The following is a 24,557-nucleotide window of genomic DNA, read 5'->3' on the forward strand; positions in this document are numbered from 1 at the left end:
GGATTTGCACACTGGATGGGTGATGGGTGAGAGTCTGGTGTTTTCTTATCTCTCTCTCCAAAGTCTGTTCTTAAATCACCTTGAACTTTGGACGTATTATTTCTTCATTTCCTTTGGCTTCAGATTCCTGTTTTTCAACGTATTGCTGGTAACTTGGGAATTTGAGAAGCTTCTGTGGGAGCTAATTTTAAACCCTTCCGTTTCTCATTATGCAATAATCAGTAATAATCATGGAAAATTTAAAATATGATATGGAAAAATTAAAACTGCTAATGTCCTCACCTCTCAGAAAGAACTTACTTTGGCATATTTCCTTCTGTTAAAAATACATACACACTTATAGATGCCTAAACCAAGTTGGGATTTCCCCACATATAGCTTTTTTCCTGTCTTTCATTAAATTTTATTATGTGCACTTTTCTATACCCTTTAATCCCCCAAAACATATTTTGAATGTCTGTATAATAAATAGTCTACCATATGACATACTATAATTTATTTAACCATTTAAATGAGCTATTTTAAAGGCAAGTTCAAGTTGGACCTTGTTTTTGAGACTTTTTCTTTGACCTCATCCTTGTTGATTACCGGTTTTCAGAGATGAAGTTTTTATAGTGAATTTCCAAGTCAAGAAACATCCATCACCTGCTTTTCTAAGTTGGGTGGGTACACTAGTGCCAGCTGGCACTAGGGGGCGTGCTGTTGTCACTAAGTGCTGATTGCTGTGGCTGGGCAAACTAGGTGAACTAGGCTTTAGGGAGGGCAAGGGAACAAGGGCCTGAACTAAAGAAAGATAAAAATTTGGGAGATGGAGGTGAGCTGGAATAGAAGTAGCAAACTGATCATCACTTTTTCTTCATCCTGAACAGTTCACGCATTGGCTTGAGCAAGAGGCTGCTATTTTCTGGCATGGCTGGTTAGCAGTTATACAAAGGGAAAGGATTTCTTTAAAAACAGCTTAGCAAGCGGGTGCTAATCCTAGCTACTCAGGAGGCTAAGATCTGAGGATCTCGGTTCAAAGCCAGCCCAGGCAGGAAAGTCTATGAGACTTTTATTTCCAATTAACCACAGAAAACTGGAAGTGGCCCTGTGGTCAAGTAGCAGAGTGTTAGTCTTTGACTGAAGAGCTCAGGGGCAACGCCCAGGCCGAGTTCAAGCCCCACGATTGACAATAAAATAAAATAAATAAGCACCAGTGGTTCACACCTGTAATCCTAGCTACTCAGGAGGAAGAGATCTGAGCATCAAGGTTCAAAGTCAACTGCGGCAGAAAAGCCTATGATATTCTTATTTCCAATGAATTATCCAGAAGCTAGAAGAGAAAGTGTGGCCCAAGTGGTGGCATTAGCCTTGAGCAAAAAAACAAAAACAAAAACAAAAACAAAAACAAAAACAAAATTTCAAGCTCTAGCACTAGGTCTAAATCAGTAAAAGACAAACACATCTTAGGTTGAATGGCATCAAGGAGAAAAATTGTCTTTTGATCTTAGACCCAGGGAGTACTCAAAAGCAGTACTCCTATCCCTAGCTATAAAACCAAGGTTTTCTTTCTTGCTTCTCTTCTCTATGAGAGCAGTTTTCTCTCCTAAATGCATACTCTCTAATTGTCCGATTTTTAAAAGTTACTTGACTCCCAAAAGCACGTCACTCTCAAGGGAAAGAACTTCAGTTTGCCCCGCCACAAAATTATGAAATGAGGTAGCCTTCCCCAAGCAGGTTGGACACCAGACAAAGTCAGTGTCCGGAGCATGGCTGCCAATCTGCTGACCTGGTTACACATCCTGGGGTCTGATTTCCCGTTCCTGCCCCTTTCTGTGCTGCTCAAGTGTCCATCTCACCTGGCACAGGGCTGCACTGGACACTTGGGTGTGGCTTTGAGTCCTCCGTCTCCATCTGGAACTCATCCAGGTCCAAGTCATCTGAAAGGGGCAAGAAGGAAGTGGCTAAGACACTGGGTCTTTGGTGTCCATCAGATCCCACCCTGGTTCTCACACGGGCCCCTTTCCACAGCTGTATCCCTCACTAACTCTACTCAGCTCTGGCAATCCAGCAGCCCTGCACATCTGTTTCTACCCTTGGGGGTATAAATATTTGGGCAATTCTCTATGACCCACAAGTGGGTGCATTGCCAGTTACGTACAGCAAACAGTTCACCAAGACTTGTTCCTTCTGCTGCTCAGTGTTCTTGTTGCCCTTTCCAGGGGATTTTAGTCCCCAGGTGCTGCTTAAAGTTCAGGTGGTAACTGCCCTAATGATAGGAGCTAGCAATCATGGTTCTCCATTCCAGCTAGGTGACATTGCAATTTCATGGCTAGTAGTGGATGCTACACTAAGGAAGGATCTTAGTGAGGAGCAGTGGGTCCAGAGGTGAATCAGGAATGGTGAAGGGAGCAGAGGTCATTTGTGGGAGGAATAAAATAATGCTGTTCAGCTTAGAGAAGGCAAGAGTGAATGGGGATATAATGCCTGTCAGGCATAAAGGAGTTAAACTCCAGAAAGTAGAGCCAGTATCCATAGTGGATTGTGATTTCAGGGCACTGGTGACTGTAATCCTAGCTACTCAGGAGGCTGAGATCTGAAGATTGAGGTTCCAAGCCAGCCCAGGCAGGAAAATCCAGGAGGCTCTTCCTTTCAATTAATTACCCCAAAGTAGGCAGTAGTATACAGCTCAGGTGGTAAAATGCCAGTCTTAAACATAAAAGCTAAAGGACAGCCCCCAGGCCCTAAGTTCAATCCCCAGTACTAGCACTCATGCGTGTGCATGCGCACATGCACACAATTATAAAAGGAGGCACATTGCATTTCAAATGGAGATGTTCTAGCTCTTCCAAACAACAACACATTGCCAGAATTATTTGTCCAAAAAAGCAGCAGCCCAGCCTTAACCAGAGCACAGAGGGTCCCTGTATGGCAAATATAATTTCAACTATATTTGGGCACTGGGCCAGGACATAGGAATTCAGGGATGGATTCACGATGGTCCTATTCTTAGGAGCTTCTGGGAACAAGGAAGGAGACACAACGACGTGCTAACTCAACTGATAGATTTACTTACGTCCCTGGGGTTCTCTTCTTCATCTCCTCAGCCTCCATCATGGCCACCGGAGAAGGTAACTGAGGCTGCTCATCAGAGCTAAGTGGCTTGCCACTGATCTCATGGCTGGGGAACCACAACCAACATTGAAACCCAGGTTTGTCTCACTAGGGAGCCTAGATCTTCCACTACCAGGGAGCTTAGGGAGAGAGAAGGATGGGAGGAGACTTAGAGCTGCATAATTTGTTACAGGACATACGGAAACAGAAAGTGCCCAGTTTAAGAGAGAACGCCTCTACCCTGAGTCAAAGGTGGGAAACTATCCGAATGTTGAAGTTTTCTTCCAACTCTAACTCTGGGCTGTACCATTCTAGTTCAGTCTGAGGAAATAGGGTTAAAAGATAAATCCACTGCTAAAAGCAATTCTGAGGCATCTTTGAATCAAATGAAATTTTCTTCTTCATGATTGCGGGTTTTTTGTTTTGTTTTGTTTTCAGCAGTGCCGAGGATCGAAGCCATAGTCTTAAATGTGCTAGGCACATCCTCAGCCTATTATGGTATTTCTTAAAAGAAGACCTGTGGCTCCAGGGGGTTATACACACTTCCGGGGTCTATAAAACATATTAAAATGCATTAGAATGTTGAAATGCGAGGTCAGACATGGTGGCACATGCTTGTTATCACAGCTACACAGAAGGTGAAAATTGGAAGGATTTGAGTTTTGAGGTCTGCCTGGGCAAAAATGGTAGCAAGACCCCATCTCAATCAGGAATCTGGGTATGGTGGTATGTGCCTTAAGTCCCAGCTATGAGGAAGACCATAGGTAGGAAGATCACTGTTCAGACGAGGCTGGACCAAAACACCAGACTATCTAAAAAATAACTTAAGGAGCCAAAGGGGCTAGAGGTATGGCTCCGGTGGCAGAACTCTTGGCAAGCTGAAGGCCCTAAATTTAAACTTCATACTGCTAAATATAAATTATAATCTAAAACATTTTTATAAAGACCCGACTTTCTTTTGCCAGCCTAAGTCATCATTGAGACTTTTGGGAGAAAGGGACTTAAGTTTCTCAAGCCAGACTGGGAAAGGTGTGTCCAAAAATGGAAAAGGTGAGAAAGAATTTCTTGTCTTTAAAGGGCATCTGTAACAAGGGCATGGTGATGCACACTTAGAATTCCCATACTCCAAAGCTGAAGCACGAGGATTATAACTTCAAGGCCAATTTGGACTATGTAATGAGATTCTCTCTCAAAAAGACAAAGATCAGCCTACCAACCAACCAACCAACCAAAGGCCCCTGTATAACGTTCAGGTTTCTGAGACAGCCTGTGGGCCCTTCCTCTACTGTAGGAGGCTAAGCAGATGCCTGTTGCACTTAGCCTTGTGTTTGGCTCACAAGGTCCATTTTCTGTGTGGATCCTTTGCCCCCACTTAAAGGGTAAACATGTTTAGTTGGGAGTTTTTCTAAGAGCTGGGAGATTGTGAAGCTGCCCTCAGCCTGGACAACAACATCAGGGCAGGTAGGAGGCTGAGGTGTGCCCATACTTCCCTGGCATTTCCTTCCCTTTCTACCGTTGCTCCCCTGCCTGCCCCTGCTCTTCAGAATGGAGCTCAGCAATTCTTTGAAATCAAAATGCATGAATGAAATAGAAGGGGTGAAACCCACGGACTTGGTCTGAGGCTGGGAAAGCCACAGCCAAGGTGTTAAATAACCACTCTTCAAACGAGGAGGAAATCGAATCTGGCTGGAGCGGCGGCTCCTGACTTTCCTTCTGCAGGCTCATTTGCTCCCACAGGAAGTGGGGGGCCCTACCCCAGCTCCTGTTACAGGCGGCAGGCAGCCCACGAACTCGACGCCCTGTGGTTGTCCAAGACCTAAGCCTGGTGGAAAGTTTCACCTTGAGGAAGGAAGTTTCCATTTCCCCTTCCAGCCCCTGAGGGAGAACTCAGTGCGGCAGACATCCAGGCATGTCCTCTGGGGACAGCCTGCTATGGCCCTGCCAGCAGCTAGGTACCTCTTCTTTGGGGCCTTGTACCCTCCTTGGGGAGCTTTGGTCTCTCTGAGATCCCTAGACTCACGGCCCAACACTTGGCCTCCATAAGCAGTGTCCTAGAGTGTACAATGACACTGTCCCCACACATGTTCCCAGAGGTACCAGCACTTGGAACAGTAGTCGTCAACATTCTTCACTTGTGTGGAACCTTCTGATCCTCCCCAACAACCTCAGAAATAGATATCTTCCTCACCAAAAGATCAGCAAAATGAGATTCAGGAATGTTAAACTGCTTGTCCAAGGCTCAAGCTGGGTTTGGACCTAAATTCTGTTGACTTCACCAATACCAGCGGTTTAAAGTTAATTTTTTGTCAGTCCTGAGGCTTGAACTCAGGGCCTGGGTTACTGTCCCTGAGCTCTTTTGCTCAAGGCTAGCACTCTATCACTTTGAGCCACAGCTCCACTTCTGGTTTTCAGGGAGTTAACTGGAGATGAAGAGTCTAGTCTCACAGACTTTCCTGCCCAGACTGGCTTTGAACAGTGATCCTGAGATCTCAGCCTCCTGAGTAGCTAGGATCACAGGCATGAGTCACCAGTGCCTGGCTCTAATTTTTTTCTGGTTATCAGGTTTGTTGTTGTTTTGTTTTTGAGCTGATCCTGGGGCTTGCACTGAGTGCTGTCTCTTCTTTTTTTCATGCAAGGCTGGTACTCTACCACCTGAGCCACAGCTCTACTTCTGGGGATATTTGGTGGCTAGAGATACGAGTCTTATACACTTTCCTGCCCAGGCTGGCTTCAAACTGGGATTCCAGAGCTTAGCCTCCTGAATAGCTACGATTACAGGCATATGGGCCACTCACTGGTACCTAGGCTTGGTTCCTTATTATCCTTGCTGATGGGCATTCTGTTTATCTCAGAGGGGGGAAAAGTATTTTATGACTAGCTTTATTAAAACCACTGCTCTGGGTTTATTTCAGAACTCTGTGTGTGTGTGTGTGTGTGTGTGTGTGTGTGTGTGTGTGTGTGTGTGTGTGTGTGTGTGTGTGTGTGTGTGTGTGTGTGTGTGTGTGTGTGTGTGTGTGTGTGTGTGTGTGTGTGCGCACGTGTGTACGTGTGTATGTTTGTTTTGGGGCTTGAACTCAGGCATGGGCACTATCCTTGAGTATTTTTTGTCCAAGGCTGGTCAGTTACCACTTGAGCCACAACTCCACTTCCAGCTTTTTGGTGGTTAACTGATAAGAGTCTCACATACTTTCTTGTCTGGGATGGCTTCAAGCTGGGATCCCAGATCTCAGCCTCCTCAGTAGATAGGAGTAAAGGTGTGAGCCACCAGAACCCAACCTCGATGTCATTTTTCTGTTTTACTTTGTTGAGATATTAAATAGAGAAAGTTCAAGATGGAAAAAGGTAACCAAGAAGCAGGAGCCCCTTTCTCTCTTTCCTAACTCTGTCAGTGACTTGGGGTAGGAGGGGGGAGGAAAGGACCCCTTCTCCCTGTTATCCAAGGTAATACTTAGTAGATGATCCCTCGGCATGTCCTCTCTGCCTCCATCCAAACTTTCCCTCTACCTCAGGCCTTCCAGAAACAGCCAGATCTGCCCCTCTCAGCGAGGCTCTCTTTACCTTGTGGCCATGACTTCTCACTTCACACGCACAGACAGAATGGAGGAACAGGAGAGCCTTGGAGAACAAGAGTCTATTCATCACCCTTTTGGTTCTAGGACATACACATCTTTTTCCCCCCTCTGGAAGTAGGTTGAATTCAGGTGATTTAACCCCATCCTGCTCAGCTCAGGTTGATAAACTAATGGCTCCATCTTCTCTGAGAAGAGCCAACGGTTGAAAGGCCACGGGCAGGGAGGCAGCCATAGCAGAAGCACATGGCCACCGGGGACTAGGAGGCATGGTATGTGTGAGATGCCTTGTGAACTACTAAGGGTCAGGCAAGTGTAGAGACATTTGTGTTGCCATGGTTACCCAAGCACCTTTGGGAATACCCTTGGAGAGGCAGATGACAAACAGTGGGACAGTGTCTCCCAGGGCCCAAGCGCCCCTTTTCAGGGCCTCTCTCTCTATCCCCTGTGAGCACCTGCCTCAGGTCCCCCTTTTTTTAGTGCCAGTACTGGGAGGTTGAACTCAGGACTTCACACTTTCACTTGGCTTTTTCCACTGAAGGCTGGAGCTCTACTACTTGAGCCATAGCTTCACTTCTGGCTTTTTGCTGGTTAATTGAAGATACATTGAAGATAACTGAAGAATCGTGTGGACTTTTCTTTCCAGGCTAGCTTCAAACTGTGCTCAGCAGATCTCAGCCTCCTAAACTAGCTAGGATTACAGGTGTGAGCCACCAGTCCCTGGCTTCTAACTTCCTCCCCACATCCTCCCAAGGACCCCCAGTCACTTACATTGGTTTTCTGCTTGTCCAGCAAGGAGGCCCAGAGGCCTCTTTGGTGCCTCCTCTTCCTCCAAGTGGAAGTCCTCGGCCTGCCACTGCCCAGAGGCCTTGAAGAGCCTGGCGCAGGCACCATAGGCACAGCACTGGTAGGCATAGGGTACCTCCAGGATCCTGTGGGGGTGGGGATGAGCTGCCTTAGTGTGTTTGGAGTTAGGCCTCAGCCTGTGTTAAAATATATCCAGACACTTAGTGCCTGCCCTTCTAGTCCTAAGTGCCTTCCTCCTGTGTTGAAGCCTCCTGGGCTGGCTTTGTATGAATGGAACAGCCAGACCCCTGACCTGAAGGGCTCTGGGCCTATTGCAGTCTTCCCATTCACCCTCAGGACAGAGGTAGAGAGACAAACCTTCTGCCCATCAGTTAAGGAATCTCCTCAGTGGATTTAGAATGGGGAGTGATTCCCCAAGGCCACATAGAGCCGGCGGGTAGAGTGTTGGTCCCCTTCCCAGGCAGCGAGTTTTCTATTTAAGGAGGAAGGGACTGGAGATGTCGTTCAGTGACAGAGTGCTTGCCTAGTATGCCATAAGGCTCTGGGTTTGACCCCCAGCACTGTCTCCCTTATAAAAATGAAAGGAGCTAGGACACTTTGCCCTCTGCAAAACCCATACTCTGTCCCTTCCTGCCACTGGGCACATCGGAGCTGAACTCATTAGCTTGTAGCAGACAAGGCCTGGGCCACACAGGCAGTGTTGCTGCTGCCACCGCACGGAGAAGGCCTGGATGTCATTAGCACCAGGGACTGGCTGTGCAGCTTATTTTCCACTCATCAGTGCCCTGGGCTCTGCCCTGATTCCAGGGCCCCAGATGGCGCCCAAGGACGGACAGATAGTCTGGCTGTGTAGAACCAGGCAAGGAGGGAGGAGCTCTGAGGACCTACATATCGTCTTACTCCCATCGTTACAGGTCGGTCCCAGTGTCTTCTGGGATTGGCACTTGGGATGGGGAAATGCTTCAAAGGAGATGTGGGTGAGAAAGGGACAATGCACCAGCGGCAGCTGGTGGGAGGGTCAGGTGAGCCTGCCCTGTATAATCTTGGCCAAATTCTAAGCCAGCAAGGCTTTCCTCAAGTGGGGCTGGGGTGGGGAGGAGTAGCTTTCTCCCTGTCCCTCCCTGACCTCCAGCTGCCCCAAAGTGAACGTCTCTAGGTGTCAGAAAAAGTAGATCCTCACCTCAGTTTGGGGAAACTGTCCTTGGAGAAGGCCTGAGACAGAGCCAGGTTCCCTTTGAGCTTCAGATGCATCAGGCCCCCCAGCCCAGCCAAGGGTAATGTGGTCAGCTGGTTGTCTGTCAGGTCCCTAGGACAGTGGATGGTCAGGGTTATTGGCAGTCAGTGGGATTGCTGAGGGGCAGGGCTGTGCTGAGGGTGTGGCCAGTGCGCCTGGGATGGAGGCAAGAGGAGAGGAGCAAAGGACAGAAGGTGAGCACAGAGAGAGGACAGCATTACACATGGGGGAGGGGCCTTCTAACTCATTTATTCACTCAACAAACATCGAGTGCCAACTGTGGGCCAGTGGCTGTTTTAACTTAATGCCAAGCTGTCTCCACTTATAGATAGCATATAGAGCTCCAAAAGATGGCTCCTGTGCCCAGATCTGAGTTCCACCCAGTGCCCCCTTCCCGCTCTATCCCCTGGGGGACCTGCCTGTTCTTTGTCTCTTTTCCCTGCCTTTTCTCTGCTTTTCTGATTATAGGAGAGGCTGAGTAGGTATAAGACAGAACTGGTCATCTGGCCACAAGCAAGGATTGGGTCATCCATTTTTCCCTACAGGATCTGTCTGTAGTCAGAGGTGAGGACATTGTCGAACTTCTCCTGCAGACATTATTAGTGGAAGTCAAGGCTCCAAAGCAAACAGCAAGACCACAGACGGTGCGTCGTGGAAACTGCTTTGGACTGGCAGGCAGGAAACCTGGCACTGTCACCAACTCACTGTGTAACCAAAGGGAGTCACAACTTTGCCTGAGTTCCAATGTCCTCACCTTTCAAAGGATAAAAATATCTGCCCTACCTATCTGGCAGGAGTAGAATAAACAGGAGAGGAAAAGTGGAGGTGAGAGTTTTAAGACCACAGCCCAAAGCCCAGAGAGCCACGGCCTGTGGAGAGATTGAAGGCATGCGGTCAGGAGCCCTGGGCTCTGGCCTTTGGCTTCGAGCAAGCTTCTTGCCTTGGGCCTTGGAGACATCACCTGTAAAATGAGGATCTGGGGCTGAATGGTCTCTGAGGCCAGGACTGGAGCTAGCCCAAAGGAGCCTACATTATTCAGAATCTGGGTTGACATGCCTTTGGGACATACCATTTGGCCAGCAGGCAGGCAGAGCATTCGCTCTGCCTTGGGCAGGAGTCCTTGTGCAGAGAGCAACCTTTACCCATAGTGTGTGGCAGGTGATAAGAGGCCTCATCCAGCCTGCCGTCATGACCATGGAGTCAAACCTACATGATCCCTCATACTCAATTCCAAGAATCTGTTGTTGCCAGGTGCTGGTGGCTTATGCTTATAATCTTAGCTACTCATGAGGCTGAGATCTGAGGATTGAGGTTCAAAGTCAGCCCAGCTAGGAAAGTCCATGAAGCTCTTATCTCCATTGAACCAGCAAAAAGCTAGATGTGAAGGTGTGCCTCACGTGGTAGACCACCAACCTTGAGCAAAAAAAGCTAAGGGACAGCACCCAGACCCTGAGTTCAAACCCCTGCACATGTGTGTGTATGTGTGCATGTGCATGCACGTGCACACACACATACACAAACACACACACAAAGAAGGAGAAGGAGAAAGAGAAGGAGGAGGAGGAAGAGGAAAAGAGGAGGAGGAGGAAGAGGAAGAGGAGGAGGAAAAAGGAAGAATGGGGTCTGGGATGTAGCTCAGTGGCAAAGCGCTTGCCTAGCAAGTGCAACGTCCTGGGTTCGATCCCCAGTACCAAAAAAGACAAAAAAAAAAAAAGAGAAAGAATGGAAGGAAGGAAGGAAAAGAGAAAGAAAAAGGAAAGAAGGAAGGAAGGAAAAAAGAAAGAAAGAAAGAAAGAAAGTCTGTTGTCTTCTGCTGTCCACACTGACAGCAGGCCCTTGAGTTCTTACACCCTGGGCCCCACCTTGGTGAAGGAGTTCTGATCCATACACCTTTTTCATTGGGGGTGGGTGGGCAGGGGATCACGGGGAGGACCAAGGCTGCTGTTGTAGAACATTAGCAGATGATGTTCCAGAGCTTGCAGGACATCAGCTTTCTGTTCAACAAACCTCACAGTCTGTCAAACAGACTGTCAGAATGATGGATTAGGCTGGAGACCATCTCCCTGGGATGTGTGGTCAAACATTTTATACATGTCCCTGGGGCTAGGGATGCAGCTCACTGGCAGAATGCTTGCCTAGCATGCACAAGGCTCCATGTTCTACCTCAACCTTGCAAAATAAACCTTTGACACCCTCCTCCCCCAAAAACCCAGAAACACACACACACAAAACACAAACACAGGGGTGGCCCTCCTGCTCCTACTGGCCATCCTAGAGTCCTTGTTGGTCCCTAGCATCCAGGGGAAAAGTCAGTGGCCACTTACAGCTTAACCAGTGAGTGCAACGTTGAGAAGGCCTCGGGGTGGATGGACCGGATAGCATTCCAGCTCAGGTCTCTGCAGAGAGAAAGTGTAGTACAGGAGGGGACAGTGACATTCACAGGGATCATTGTACCCAGTCTGGGCTCTCCCTCATAGACATCCTCTCTGAGAGTAGCAGTGATTTTGTGGGAAGGTTCCTATTCTTTCCCAGACCCTAACCTGGCTATGGTCCTAGGGTAGAGACATAGCATCTTGGCTCTATAGCCCTGTGGCATGCTGGGTAATCAGTGGGAGAACTGGCTTCCGAAGCTGTCTGGATGGGGAAAGCCTTTCTGTTGCATGCTGGGAAAGGAGCTATGGGGCAGGGAAATGATGTGCTTACCATATATGCTTAAACTGAACATGTGTACTATGGGCATGATCCTGGCAGAGGGACATAGAGGTCCCCATAGCCCACCCCTGGGTGCTGCAGGTACTCACAGAGCTTGTAAGGAGCTCAGCTGGCTGAAGGTGTCGGCTCCAATTTCCCAGATCCGGTTGTGTTGGAGGCCACTAGAGTAGCAAGAGAGACTAGATGAGTCTTCAGGCTCAGTCTCTGGCTCTGCTCCACATCCCCGGAGCACTGGGAGGAAAAGAGAAGAGCCCCCCACTTCTCCTGGCACAGGAAGAAAGGGCCCAGCCCGCGGAAGTCACCAGAATTAAAGGGAGCACAAGGGGATCCGGTTGCCTTGGGTAAGTGGGTCAGGAGACAAAGCCACAAAACCATCCCTGTGGCCCCAAAGGGAGTCAGCTTCCAGTGTTCCCACCGGGTCTGGCTCTGAGCCTGGCTGATCTGCCTTCCATACTCCCCCACCGCCATGGTCCTCCAGACCCTGGCATTGCAGCAGAGCACTGCCTAGCCCTTGGACAGCCCCAGTGACTGAGAGAGCTTGAGAGCTTGGTAGACTGCTTGTCTGAATAGGAGATGGACCTGGGCCTCAGCAATGACAAAGACCCCTATCATCATCCATGCTTCCTGCCTGGAAAGCAGGTACAGGCATGGGGTACTCAGGAAGCTCAAAAGCAAAACAAACAATAAAACCCAGGAGCTAGGAGAGTGGAGCTTAGATAATTTTCAAATGAGTTTTTTCCTTGTGAAACTCAAGTCTCATGTACTACTGCACATGTCCATGTGGTCGGGAGGACACAGACGAGTCTGCATGTGCATGTGTGTAAGTGTATATGGAATGTGGAAGAGAGCACACTCCAAAATGCAGGGTGCTTGAGCAACCGCGAGGCTTCCCTGTGTCCAGCCCACTGCCCTGAGGTGACCCTGCTCTCCCACCAGCTTTAATTACTACTGGATATCTGTGTCACAGTTACTTACACAGAGACACCTTGAGACTCCTTTAGAGAACCAGGTCCTGGGTCCTGTGGGACATGGCAGGCCTCTGCCAAATTTCTAGTCCTAACTCTGTGCTTAGTTGACTCAGAGAAGGGGAAAGGTCAGAGTGTGCTGTGTAGCCTTGCTGCTGCCAGACCTGCTGAGCGTCTGGCTTCCACTGCCTTCGTTTCTCCCCTTCCCCCAGACTCACATTTCCTCCAGCTTCTGACACCTGTGCAGGCTGGGCAGCACCTCGATCTGATTATGGGACAGCTCCCTGGAGAAGAGAGAGAGAGGATAGGGGGGCAGAGTGGGGTAAAGCAGTGGCTATGGGGGAGGTCAGAGAGGGCAGGAGAAGCTGCTCTGGTCAGGGCTATGCTTTCCTGTCAAGCAGACAAAGGTCATGGGACCCTGCGGGCACATGGCTGTGGATGCATCTCACACTAGGGAACCATTTCCTTGGCAAGTCCCGCTCTACACTGGGACTCAATGGGCTGACTTAGTATTTTGTCAGGTGAGGCTGCCCTATCCACATGGAGGCCTGCAGGAGTCACATCCTGAGAGAATCCAATAGGAAGTGGGAAGGGCATGGAGATGAGGAGGGAGGCAAAGAGTGGGGCACAGGGCACAAGGCATGGGGTACCGGGCTAGCTAGCCAGGAGAACATGGACAATGCTGAGCAAGCTAGTCAATGGCAATCCTGTGAAGTAGTCTTATAATCACCTTTTATGAAAATTGGCAGGGGAAGAGCAGAGCTGGGGGCCTTGGGGAACATCTGGACTAACGCTTTCCCTTAGATAAGGAATTTGAGGCCCAGGACCTCAGAACTAGACCTGCCCAGGGACATGCTGCCAGCCATGGCAAGGTGGGGTCTGGAGCCCCAGATCTTGATGCCCCCAAGTCAGCAAACCCTGTCTGAGGTAGTCCCTGGTTTTAGATTGGTGTTGAGGGGGAGAGAGATTTAAAAAAAAAACTATGACTTCATTTATAGGCCACGTAAGTACCTTCCAAGTCCCAGAAGGAAGTAATTTCTTATATAAACTAGAGTAATAATGCCATTTATTGAGTACTTACTATGTGCTAGGTTAATTACACGTATTTTCACAAGCTTCACAAGTTTACTCCCATTTTACAAATAAGGAGATTGAGATTCCGAGGTGTGAAACAGTGAGTTTAAATCAACACAGCTAATAAATCTCAGAGCTAGGCCTCAAACAACCCAGGTCAGATTTCCAGAGACTCTGTCTTTCATCCTCCACAAAAGATGACATTGTAGTCCTTCCTGGACAGGTTCTCAGCAAGAGTCTAGGCTGCCCCTCTCTCCAGCAAGAGACGTGACTAAGTGGGACCTAGGGACAGACATGGGCATAATGCCAGGGTTGTAGATTGCTTGTGGGCCACTCACAGGACTCGGAGCCTGGGCAGCTGTTGGCACATCCCCGATGGGAGCAGCCGGATGCCTGCGCGAGTCAGAGTCCTGCAGGGAGAACAGAAACAGAGCTGGCACCAGGCCCAGAGCCCTGCCATTCCCAGCCACCTGTCCCTAGCTCTGGGCCTGATACTGTCGTCAGAGGCTGGGGTGGAGGGAGAGGTAGAGCTGACAAAAGAGAGACAGGGCAGGAGGTAGGGCTGTAAGGACAGAAAAGGAGCAGACCCTGGCATCTGAGTGCTTCCTTGGGCCTGGAGGAACTGGGGCTGGAAGAGGGGAGAGAGAGCTCTAGCCCAGGAGCTGGGCTTGGCAGACAGTCCTTGCATGTCCAGTCCATTCCTTCCACTCCACCCAGCCCCACCCGACCTCTGTAATTGTCCCCAGCAACACTGCACCTATGAGACAATGACTAAATCTTCTGTGCTTCAGGGGGCTGGGAAGGAGGGATGGCTATAGCAGAGATAGAAATGAGCTCCAACTAAGCCATGGGAACACAGACTTTGCTTCCTGTGTCTGGGGGAGGGAGAAGAGATGGGAAAGAAGGGGAGGACCCAGAGGGCCAGGGTGGAGAGGGTATAGGGGCATGTTGGAGAATAGGCTTGGCTTAGACACATGGTGTCTCAAGAAAGACCCAAGGCCAAGGTCATCATTGGGAAACTATGACTTCCCTCATGGAAAATTTCCCACATGCCACTGAAGCTCGAGAGGAAACAATGAAGGCACAGAGGAGCGTTCCAGCTCTCGCAATGACAAGAATGAGCTGACTCCTCATAATCACATTGGGTGCTTGATTATTCCATTCATTCACTTAAAATGTCTTGAGGACCTACTATGGGTGAAAGCCCCTTCCTTGCTTGGCAGAATAGAAAAAAAAATAGAGAATCAGAAAAAAGTCTTTGTGGTAATCAAGCTTCCAACGCTGCTCCTCATTCTGTGCCCTTGGTGCACCAGTGTACCTGCCAGACTGGACATATCCAAGCCCAGCCTCCTCACGGCTGAGGCAGTGCTGCATCTGCAGATGGCAGACCCTGGGGCCTGAGCCAGCAGTAGAGGTAGGATAGAAGTAGGGGAAGGGAGCACAGAGTCTAGACAGCCTTCCAGGGACAGGAGGCTGAAGAGCTTCAGAGTGTACTGGGGGAAGGGCAGCGGAAGAGACAGAGCAGGTGAAGGGAGAGAGAATCCACTCACAGGATCTCCAGACTAGTGGTGCCTTTGAGGTCTGGGAACTGCTGGATGTCTGCAGCACCATTCAGGGATCTGTGAACAGAGGCAACAGACTGAGAAGGGTGGGTTATCAACATCTGGGCTTTCTCCCATCTCCGGGTCTCTATACCTTTGGGGGAAATGTCACTTTACCCCAGTCTTCCTCAACTCAGCCACTCTGGCCCTGGTGGTGACTGAAACATGCTTAGCAGGGTCCAAGCAGCCACTTCCTTTTAGTTGCTTTGTGGTTTCCTAAGACAAGGTCTCACTATGTAAGAAAGGCCGACCTCAAAATCACCATCCTCCTGCCTTAGCATCCCAAGCACTGGGATTACAGATATGTACTACCACATCCAGCTCAACCAGTGTGTGTGTGTGTGTGTGTGTGTGTGTGTGTGTGTGTGTGTGCGTGTGTGCGTGTGTGCGTGCGTGCATGCGTGCGTGCGTGCGTGCGTGCGTGCGTGCGTGTGTGTGTACTAGGGCTTGAATTCAAAGCCTTGGGCTCTTACTTGGCTTTTTTGCTCAAGGCTGGCATGCTAAACAGAGGGTTAGAGTCCTCAGAAGCTAAGGGTTTAAGCTGAGGGTTAAAAACTGGGTGCCGGTGGCTCATACTTGTAATCCTACTATTCAGGAAGTTGAGACTGAAAAGCACGGTTCAATCCAGGCACAAAAGTATGTGAGACTCTTCTTAAAAATTTATTTAATTTGGGGCTGGGAAGGTGGCTCAGTGGTAGAGTGCTTGCCTTGCATGCATGAGGTCCTGGGTTCGATTCCCTCAGCACCACATAAGCAAAAAGAAAAAAGCCAGAAGTGGCACTATGGCTCAAGTGGTAGAGCGCTAGCCTTGAGCTGAAGAGCTGAGGGACAGCACCCAGGCCCAGAGTTCAGGCCCCACGACCGGATCCAAAAAAAAATTATTTAATTTTAAAAATGATGTTTAAGTAGTTGTACAAAGAAATTGTCATTTAACAATTTATGAATACCATGCATCTTGATTAATGTCACACCTTTCATCATTCATACCCATCCTTTCCCTTGTGAGACTTATCTCCAATTAACCACCAAAAAGCTGGAAAGTGGAGCTGGAAGTGTAGCTCAAGCAATAGAACACTAACTTTGAGAGATAAAACTAAAGGTCAGCACCCAGACCCTGCGTTCAAGCCTCAGTACCAGCACACGCACACCATGCATACAGACAGGCAGACAGACAGACAGACAGACAGACAGACAGACAGACAGACAGACACACACACACACACACACACACACACACACACACACACACACACACACACACACAGAGAAAAGAAAAGAAAAGAAAAGAAAAAAATCCCTGAGGGGCCTGTGCTCAAGCCCAGTCAGTACTTGAATACCTTGGTTTCCATTTATAAAAAGGAAGAATGACATATGTTGGGATGAAGTTGAAATATGGCAATAGATATGCAAATGAAACAAGTACTTTGAAGAGGTTCACTATGCACTGAGTGGCTACAGGATGCTGAGAGCAACCCACGGATGTTTCTGTGTAGTAGGACATGGGCTGGAAGTGAAAAAAGTTGGCGAGAGAAAACCAAAGATCTTCAGGCTAAGTGTGATAAAGATGGCCTAGCGAGGGGCCTAGAACGCTCTGCCCTAAGCCACTGTACAACCATCCTACCACCTTCGAGAACATGGCACTCAGAAGCTCAACCCACTGTACCCTAGTGCAGCAGATATCTGTGAAGCAGCTACCAAGAGCAGGGCCAACTGTAGAGGCCAGATGAAGCTCCTTGGCTATGGAGAAGGGCCCTTGTCATTTGTTTGAGATCTGGGAAGAAGCTGCAGGCATAGAGTTGGAGGGAGGCCAATAAGCCCAAACATATCTGGAAGCAGGTGTACATAAAGTAGATGTCTGCAGTGCTGCAAGCTATGTCTTCCCTAAGGGTTGAGCCTGGCAGTGAGAGATCTGCAGGAAGAAGATGGAGAGAGGGAGAGGCAGCTAGAGGAAGCAGAGAGGCCACTTACAGCGTGTGCAGCTTAGGCAGGAACTGGAATGCCGACCTTCCCACAAACTGGATTGGGTTATCATAAAAATGGCTGGAAGAAAAAGACCAGAACACCTTAATTCAGAGTCTCACTCACTTCAGGAGGGACCAAGGCCCACCTCTGCTTCCTTATTGTTCCAGTGGAGTCTGTTGGAAAGGACATAGAAGAACGCAGCCATCTCACAGTCCTGCCTCCATGGGCCTTCTGTGTGCCAAAGTGTGCCCCCACCCACCCAAAGATCCAGAGAGCAATACTCACATAGTCTGTAGCAGAGGGTTGCCCATGAAGGCCTTCTCTGGGATAGCCTTGATATTGTTGTTGTGGAAGCCCCTGAAAGACAGCACCCAGAAGCAGTGACCTGGGGAGCTCCATGGGACTTCCAACAGCAGACTAGACATTAGCCTGGAAATCCCAGATTCCAATCCCACCTATGAAATTTCTTAGGTCAACAACAGACTCATCCTTTCTGTTGACCAGTGTGAAGAGAGCAAGGGGAGGAGTACCAAATTGCAAGCTTCAGGAAGCCTGTGAGAGAAACTCAAGACCAAGCAACTGAGTTCAGGAAAATCTGTTCCCTGCTCATTTGTGGTAGGGGCCCCAATGACACCCGGCAGTCTCCAAATTCTCTTTGTGTTCCTTAGCCTCTCCCACCTGTATCCTCCTCACTGTCCCATCTACTTCTCCCACTCAGGTTCACCCTCAGACACCTCCAGCCACTGCCCTTACCAAGGCCTGTTTGTTCCTTCATTCATTCCTTCTAGTCAATTGTGTTTTTCTGAATACCTCCTCTGTGATTGTGCTAAACCAAACTTTGAGGGATTAGCATATTTGTAAGGACAGTGACAGTGGTTCTGTCCTCAAACAGCTTTCTCTGAGTAGATAATAGAGGAATGAATAGATGAAAAACAGATTGATAGATGGGTAGATACATAGTAGGAGATTAGTAAAAATAAATAAATAAATAAATAAACAGCATACAACTCTGGGTGATGGTGTGTCCAGAGAGTATCAAGTAAGGAGGAAGGAAGACCTGCCCTGAATGTGGTGGCACTACTGTATAGTCTAAGGGCCCAGAGAGAATAAGAGAAGAAAACATTGAAAGCCAGCTATACAACATACTCCTCCTCTCTGCTTCCTGGCTGCCATGATAGCAGCTGCTCTGCTCTGCTGTGCCCTCCCTTGCTGAAGTGGACTGAAACCTCTGAAACAGTGAACAAAAGAAATCCTTTCTCTTTGCTTAGGTATTTTGTCACAGGAACAAGTCTACAATAGATGTATAGACAGTAGACATAGACAAAGATATAGATCTCCATTGCCAATGAGCCAATGGAATTCCAATAGTTTCTCATTGGTATCTTTTCCTGTGGCTGGATCAGCCACCCCTTTTTCTGTGACCTAAATACGGCTTTCCCACCTTCCAAATTCTGAAGGAAGTACTAGATTTTAGATGATTATTTGAGGCATGAAAATGCTGGATTATCTGAAAGTTTGGGGCTCATTTCATGAATCTTCATGACCTCTAAATCTGACTCCAGTCCAACTGTATGCTAAATTTCTTAGGTCCCTGAGAGTCCTGACTCCAGCTCCATATTCTAATGTGGTCTGTATCTGCACCACTCTCCTGTCTCAGAGCCTGTGCTGTCATGGTACCTGAATCCCACAGCAGATAGGGACATTTTGGGTCTTTAACTCCCTTTTCCTGAGTGGGAGCAGGAAATCTTTCTTTCTCTCCTCTCTCTCTCTCCTCTCTCCTCTCTCCTCCCCCCACTCTTGCTCGCTTGCTCACTCCCTAATTTATCTTGATATACAAAAATAAATCCTTGCTCAAATTTCCACCTGTTGAGCCTATCCTTGTTGTGAGACCCCTTGAAATGCTTCTCATAAGTAGATCTCAAGGTCCTGTAATTTTGCATGGAAACTGGGAATATGAAGGATGTCCTCATCCATCATCTGGTGACATCAAGATGCTTCAGTCCACAATCATATGTCAATCAATGTTACTATGAACTCCCATGGTCATTTTGCCAATACTATGCAATTTCTACTTTGTCCTGTTCTTGATTTTCACAGGCTTTGTTGTGTAGTTTGCAAGGCTGGAGGATCTCTGGGGAGAAACGATGCCTGTCACACTCTTCTCTTGTATTTATCAGCAAGCTCAGAACCCAGCACAATAGGGACTCAGAGAATAGTCTAAGATAATAAACAATGGCTGTGGAAGACCACAGCATAGCCCTCAGTCCATTTCTTAGTCCTTCTAGGGACAAGGTGCTGAGATGCTGATCCTGCAAACAACCCCTGAGGTTCATCTTTTCATTCCTCTCTGGATACATCCCAATAGGGGCAAGGTCAGGCCCAGGCTGTAGGAAGTGGCTTGTGCCTTGGTCTTCCCAGACTGGAAGGACTCAGGGCCTTAGAAAATGGTTCAAGACAAGCTGCCCTGGGGGCTAGGAAGGACCACAGCTCTAGTATTTTCAAGGACTATGGGAGGTGGGGAGGTAGAGAGGTGAGGAGGGGAGGGATGATGAAGTTGGGGGCTGGCTTCAGCCTCTGCCCTCAGGTGAAGAAGAACCCAGAGAAACCAACAGAAGAGCTTACAGTTCCTGCAGTCTGCTCAGGGTTCGGATGGCCATGGGGAACTCCTGCAGCTCATTATAATTCAGGTCTCTGGAATGAAAAGCAGAACAGTCATTAGCGCAGAGGCTTAACGGGGCATGTCAGGGTCCCCAAGAAATGGAAACTTGGCTGTGGGATTGGCCAGAAAGATGGGTTTTCCAATCTGTTGGATTCAGCTGCCAAGGTCTGGAAACACATATTTGGAATGTTTGTACTCCGTTCCTGCTCCACAAATCCTCAGGCTCAGAGTCTTCCTGGCTGCAGAACTGTTTTGAGTAGAGGAGACACTTCAAGGGTACCTGGAGCCCCCATCCCCCCAAAAGTCTCCATAAGCCAATGAAAATATATTAGGGCTTTGGAGCCATGGCAAGGTCTGAGGAGCAAGGAGCACAGAGTGATCTTTTGTTCCCAGTACTCAAGATTCTAGAAAGTTCCTCAAATGACTACTTTGGTTCTAGCTTCTGCTATGGTCATCTATAAAAAATGGATATAGTGTCTTTTCTATTGTTTTGTTTCATGCTTTTTTTTTAACCTTTGGATGGTGGCATGACAGCTAATCTTTATTATTTTCTTACCTTTTGCTGCATTTTCCAATTTCTTTATACAATAAATGGGTATTACATGTAGAATCAGAAAATAATGAAGGAAAATTTTAAAAAGATGTTGGCTAAGGGCATTTAAGTGTGTACACTTTTCAGGAATATCATCTTTTAGAATTATTGTTGTTATTATTAAGTAGGTATACAAAGGGGTTACAATTCCATAAGTCAGTTTATGAGTACAATGTTTTTTGGTCAATGTAACCCCTTTCTTTGTTCTCCCCTATTTTCCCTCTCCTGTCCCTATGCTTTTAAAAAATTATTATTTTTTATTGTCAAGGTGACATATGGAGGAGTTACAGTTATAAAAGTAAGGTAGTAAGTCTATTTCTTGTCAAACTTCTTACCCTTCCCTCGTTTTTCTCCTGTTTCTACTCCTAAGTTACATAGTTCATTTTTACATAATGTACATCGAATATAATGACTACATTTGTTTACCCTTCTTTCTTCTATTCCTGTGCCCATCCACCCCAAACATGTTTTCACTTCTTAGAATTCATTTTGACAAACAGTACTTAGTTTAACAACATCTTTTAAAATTCACATATCCACACTGAGGCCCTCTGAGTCCAGGGATTGATCTTGCATGGAAGTTTCTATCTAAGTGTAAAGAAAGAAAGAGAGTGAGGGGGAGAGACACTCAGGAAACTATAGTATAAGCAACAGGGGCTAGATATTGACCTCTACGTATCTGTGTCTTCAACAAGTCAACTCTTTCCAAAGAACTTCTGTGTTTGTGCCCTTGGAGTTTATGACAAGGCAGAGGGAGGGAGAAGAAATGGGAGAGGCTGAGGACAAATTCTGTTTTCATCAGAAAAGATTTAGAACTGCTTGTAACAAAAGAAAATCAAAAGTGTGTGTGCATCTATGTATATGTATATGTGTATGTGTGCATATATATGTATGAAAAATACTGAGGTAGCTAGTGAAGTGAGATCACTGCCCCACATCTTTGCCAATTTGCTTCTGTGAGGCTTTAAAAAAAAAATTGCCTTCCCTACGGCTTGCTTCCCTATGGCACAAGCAGTAGAGCACCAACTAAGAGCAAGAAATTACCTTGTTTTTTTTTTTTTTTTTTGTTGTTGTTGTTGGTTTTTGCAGGGGCAGGGTTGGAGGAGAGGCACAGAGGATTCTTTTAGAAATTGTCACTGCTGTAAGAAGGAATTTCCCTAATACTAGTAGAGATGACAACTTTCCAATTTTGGTGGTTTTTCTGTTTTGTTTTATATGCAAGTCCTGGGGCTTGAACTCAGGGCATGAGAGCTATCCCTGAGTTTTTTCTTTCTTTTTTTTTTTTTAATTGTGAAAATCTTGTACAGAGGGGTTACATTACATGGGCAAGATACTGAGTACATTTCTTATCAAGCATTGTTGCCTCCTCCTTTGTTTCCCCTTCCCATCCCTTCCCATCTTTCGCCCAACCCTCCCCCCCCCCACCTGCCAAAGTTGTATAGTTTGTTTTTCGACATAATGATTTGTATATCTCATTGTTGCAATGGGTTCACCTGTATCCCTATTTAAACGATTTGTTTTTTCCCTTTCCCTCCACAAATTATACCAACATCAAATACAGTGAAAGCAGGGGTTATACCGTAGGGGAGGGACATGTAAAGCAACAAAGAAATCATCTTATAAATATGTTAGAAACAATTGCATGAAAGCAAAAACATTTGATCCCTGAGCTTTTTTGCTCAAGGCTAGCGCTCTACCACTTGAGCCACAGCATCACTTCTGGCCTTTTCTCTTTATGTGGTACTGAGGAATGGAACCCAGGGCTTCATGAATGCTAGGCAAGCACTCTACCACCAAGCCACATTCCCAACCCTCAAATTTTTTTAAGTAGGCTTTGTTTTTGCCCAGTAGCCCATGAGGAAATAAGCTTGATGGGTGGTGATAGTAGGAGGTGTCGCGATATCTCTGTAATCCCATTGCTGAGTTACACGGTCCTAGGTTTTGGCAGTGGAAAGGAGTTGAGTTCCAATGTCTCTTTGAGCCTCCCAGGAGGTCCCTAGCCAATCTTCTTAGCCTTTTTAAAACTTCTTTTGGTGGTACCTGGGTTTGGATCCAGGACCCCTATGGTCATTATGCAAGTGTGGTATTGATTGAACTATGCCTCCAGTCCTTTATGCTTTCATTAGTTTTCATCTGCAGTCTTATTTTTGTCTAAGGCATCCCGAACCATGATCTTGCAAGTTACACCTCTCCACATAGCTGGTGTCAGGAGCGTGTCACTGTTTCCAGCCTTTTTGCCCAGGCTAGGCTCATACCTCCTTCCTTCTGACTTCAGCCTCTTTTCAGTCTTTTAAAGCCATTCTTGCCCCAATCATTTTAATGGATGTGCAGTACCAGGTCAGAGGGACCATATAGAAGTTCTTTAATTATAGAGTGATGTGGCAGGATTTGTGGATAAATAGCATGTTAACATGGAGATAATGACAGGTTCCTCTCCATGACAAAGTCATTACACTTAATAGTCCTTAGGTAGAGCCAGAAACGTAGCCCCAGGACCACGCAAGGCAGTGACAAGTGCCTGGCAGCCAATGAGCTGGGTAATTGTCCCCCTCTCTACACTAATTACTTGCAGACTGCCCTGGTGATCTCTACCTTACTCTAGCCTTTAGTGATCCAGACCCCTTGATCGGCTCTCGCGGAGACTTTCCCTTAGGCTGTATGAGGGCAGGTCTTGGTCAGGCTGAAGCCTGCACGTGTATCAAGCACTTTGATTGAAACTAGGGGTGTTTGAGGAGGAAGCATGGAGGCTTTTCAAAGTCTGGGATCCCTAGAGATACAGAAGATACCTGGAACATGAGGTCAGGAGCAATGAGCGCGGAAAGAGCAGAGAGGGAATCCTTTATCTCTTTATGCATCAAAAAGATGGACTCGGGCTGGGAAGATGGCTCAGTGGTAGAGTGCTTGCCTCTCATACATGAGGCCCTGGGTTCGATTCCTCAGCACCACTTAAGCAGAAAAAGCTGGAAGTGGTACTGTGGCTCAAGCGGTAGAGTGCTAGCCTTGAGCTGAAGAGCTAAGGGACAGCGCCCAGGCCCAGACTTCAGGCCCCACGACTGACCAAAAAAAAAAGATGGATGCTTCGTTTTCTTTCTTTCTTGTGTGTGTATTGTCTTTTTTTGATACTAAGGATCAAACCTGGGGCATTACACTTGTTAGGCAAACACTTTACCGCTAAGCTACATCCCAGCCTACATTGTTTTTATTCTTACATTGCATTTTCACATCTCACAGTTTCAAAGCCAAGAGTTCCCTCTTTTACTTATTTTTACTTACTTACTTTTTGTGTTTGTACTCAGGTTTGAACTCAGGGGCTTTGCACTTTTACTTGGCTTTTTTGCTCAAGATTGATGTTCTACCACTTGAGCCACACCTCCACTTCCATGAGCCCCGTCCCCCTTTTTAACTTGGCTCAGTTCCTTAGGAATTCGCCACTGTTGTCCTAGGAAAGCTCCATTTCCCATCAGTAACATGGATGTATCTTCATTCATTGAAATATTATTTCTAATGCAAACATTGCAGTAGTCTGGCTTGAGTGCCTTTGCTTGCTATCCCTTCTGTCTAGGATATTCTTGCCCAAGATTTTTTTGGGGGGTGGGGGTGGAAGGTGGTACTAGGTACAGTACTCAGGGCCTGAGTGCTGCCTCTTGACTTTATCAACTCAAAGCTGGTGTTCTATCACTTGTGCCACATCTCTACTTTTGGCTTTTGCTCAGACTTTTCTGCCCAGGCTGGTGTGAATTGTGATCCTGAGATCTCAGGCCCCAAAGCAGCTAGAATTATAAGAGTGAGCCACCAGTGCTCAGCTTCTCCAAGACTTTATAAAGTTCGTTTTTCACTGTGTCTCTGCCTAATTTACCCCTCATCAGAGAAGCCATCTCTGACTACCTGATTTCAAGTAGCACACTCTGTTGCTCACTCTTGCGTTGCTCTGAGTAAAGGTAGACTCAAGTCCTTTGTGGCTTCTTCTATCAACAGGTGGCTTCTCCTCAAAAATTGGTCTGAGCTGGGCACTGGTGGCTCACACCTGTATCCTAATTACTTAGGAAGCTGAGATCTGAGAACCACAGTTCAGAGCCAGCCTGGGCAGGAAAGTCTGTGAGACTCTGGTCTCCAATTAATCACAAAAGAGTTGGAAGTGGCGCTATGGCTCAAGAGATAGAGGGCAAAAATTGCTCAGGGACAGTGCTCAGGCCCAGAGTTGAAGCCCCAGAACCGGCAAAATAAATAAATAAATAAATTGGACTTGTTTCCTCAGTGGCATTGACCAATAGAATGAGATAGATGGGAAG

At 47.3% G+C, this 24,557-nt stretch overlaps 1 protein-coding gene across 1 annotated transcript in view; it reads right to left on the minus strand.

Moving 5' to 3' along the window:
* Positions 1 to 24,557, minus strand: part of Lgr6 (leucine rich repeat containing G protein-coupled receptor 6) — a 93,807-nt gene that overhangs the window by 5,842 nt on the left and 63,408 nt on the right. Inside the window, exons 6-16 of the mRNA XM_070041829.1 lie at positions 19,640 to 19,708; positions 17,303 to 17,374; positions 17,024 to 17,095; positions 15,005 to 15,073; positions 13,793 to 13,864; positions 12,599 to 12,664; positions 11,505 to 11,576; positions 11,028 to 11,099; positions 8,650 to 8,775; positions 7,434 to 7,594; positions 1,839 to 1,919 (exon numbers count right to left, since the gene is read on the minus strand). Of these exons, the coding sequence (XP_069897930.1) occupies positions 1,839 to 1,919; positions 7,434 to 7,594; positions 8,650 to 8,775; positions 11,028 to 11,099; positions 11,505 to 11,576; positions 12,599 to 12,664; positions 13,793 to 13,864; positions 15,005 to 15,073; positions 17,024 to 17,095; positions 17,303 to 17,374; positions 19,640 to 19,708 (932 nt within the window). The remainder of the gene's footprint in view (positions 1 to 1,838; positions 1,920 to 7,433; positions 7,595 to 8,649; positions 8,776 to 11,027; positions 11,100 to 11,504; positions 11,577 to 12,598; positions 12,665 to 13,792; positions 13,865 to 15,004; positions 15,074 to 17,023; positions 17,096 to 17,302; positions 17,375 to 19,639; positions 19,709 to 24,557) is intronic.

Source organism: Dipodomys merriami, unplaced genomic scaffold (genome assembly GCF_024711535.1).
Source record: "Dipodomys merriami isolate MVZ:Mamm:240054 unplaced genomic scaffold, mDipMer1.0.p SCAF_31, whole genome shotgun sequence".
Classification (NCBI taxonomy): domain Eukaryota; kingdom Metazoa; phylum Chordata; class Mammalia; order Rodentia; family Heteromyidae; genus Dipodomys; species Dipodomys merriami.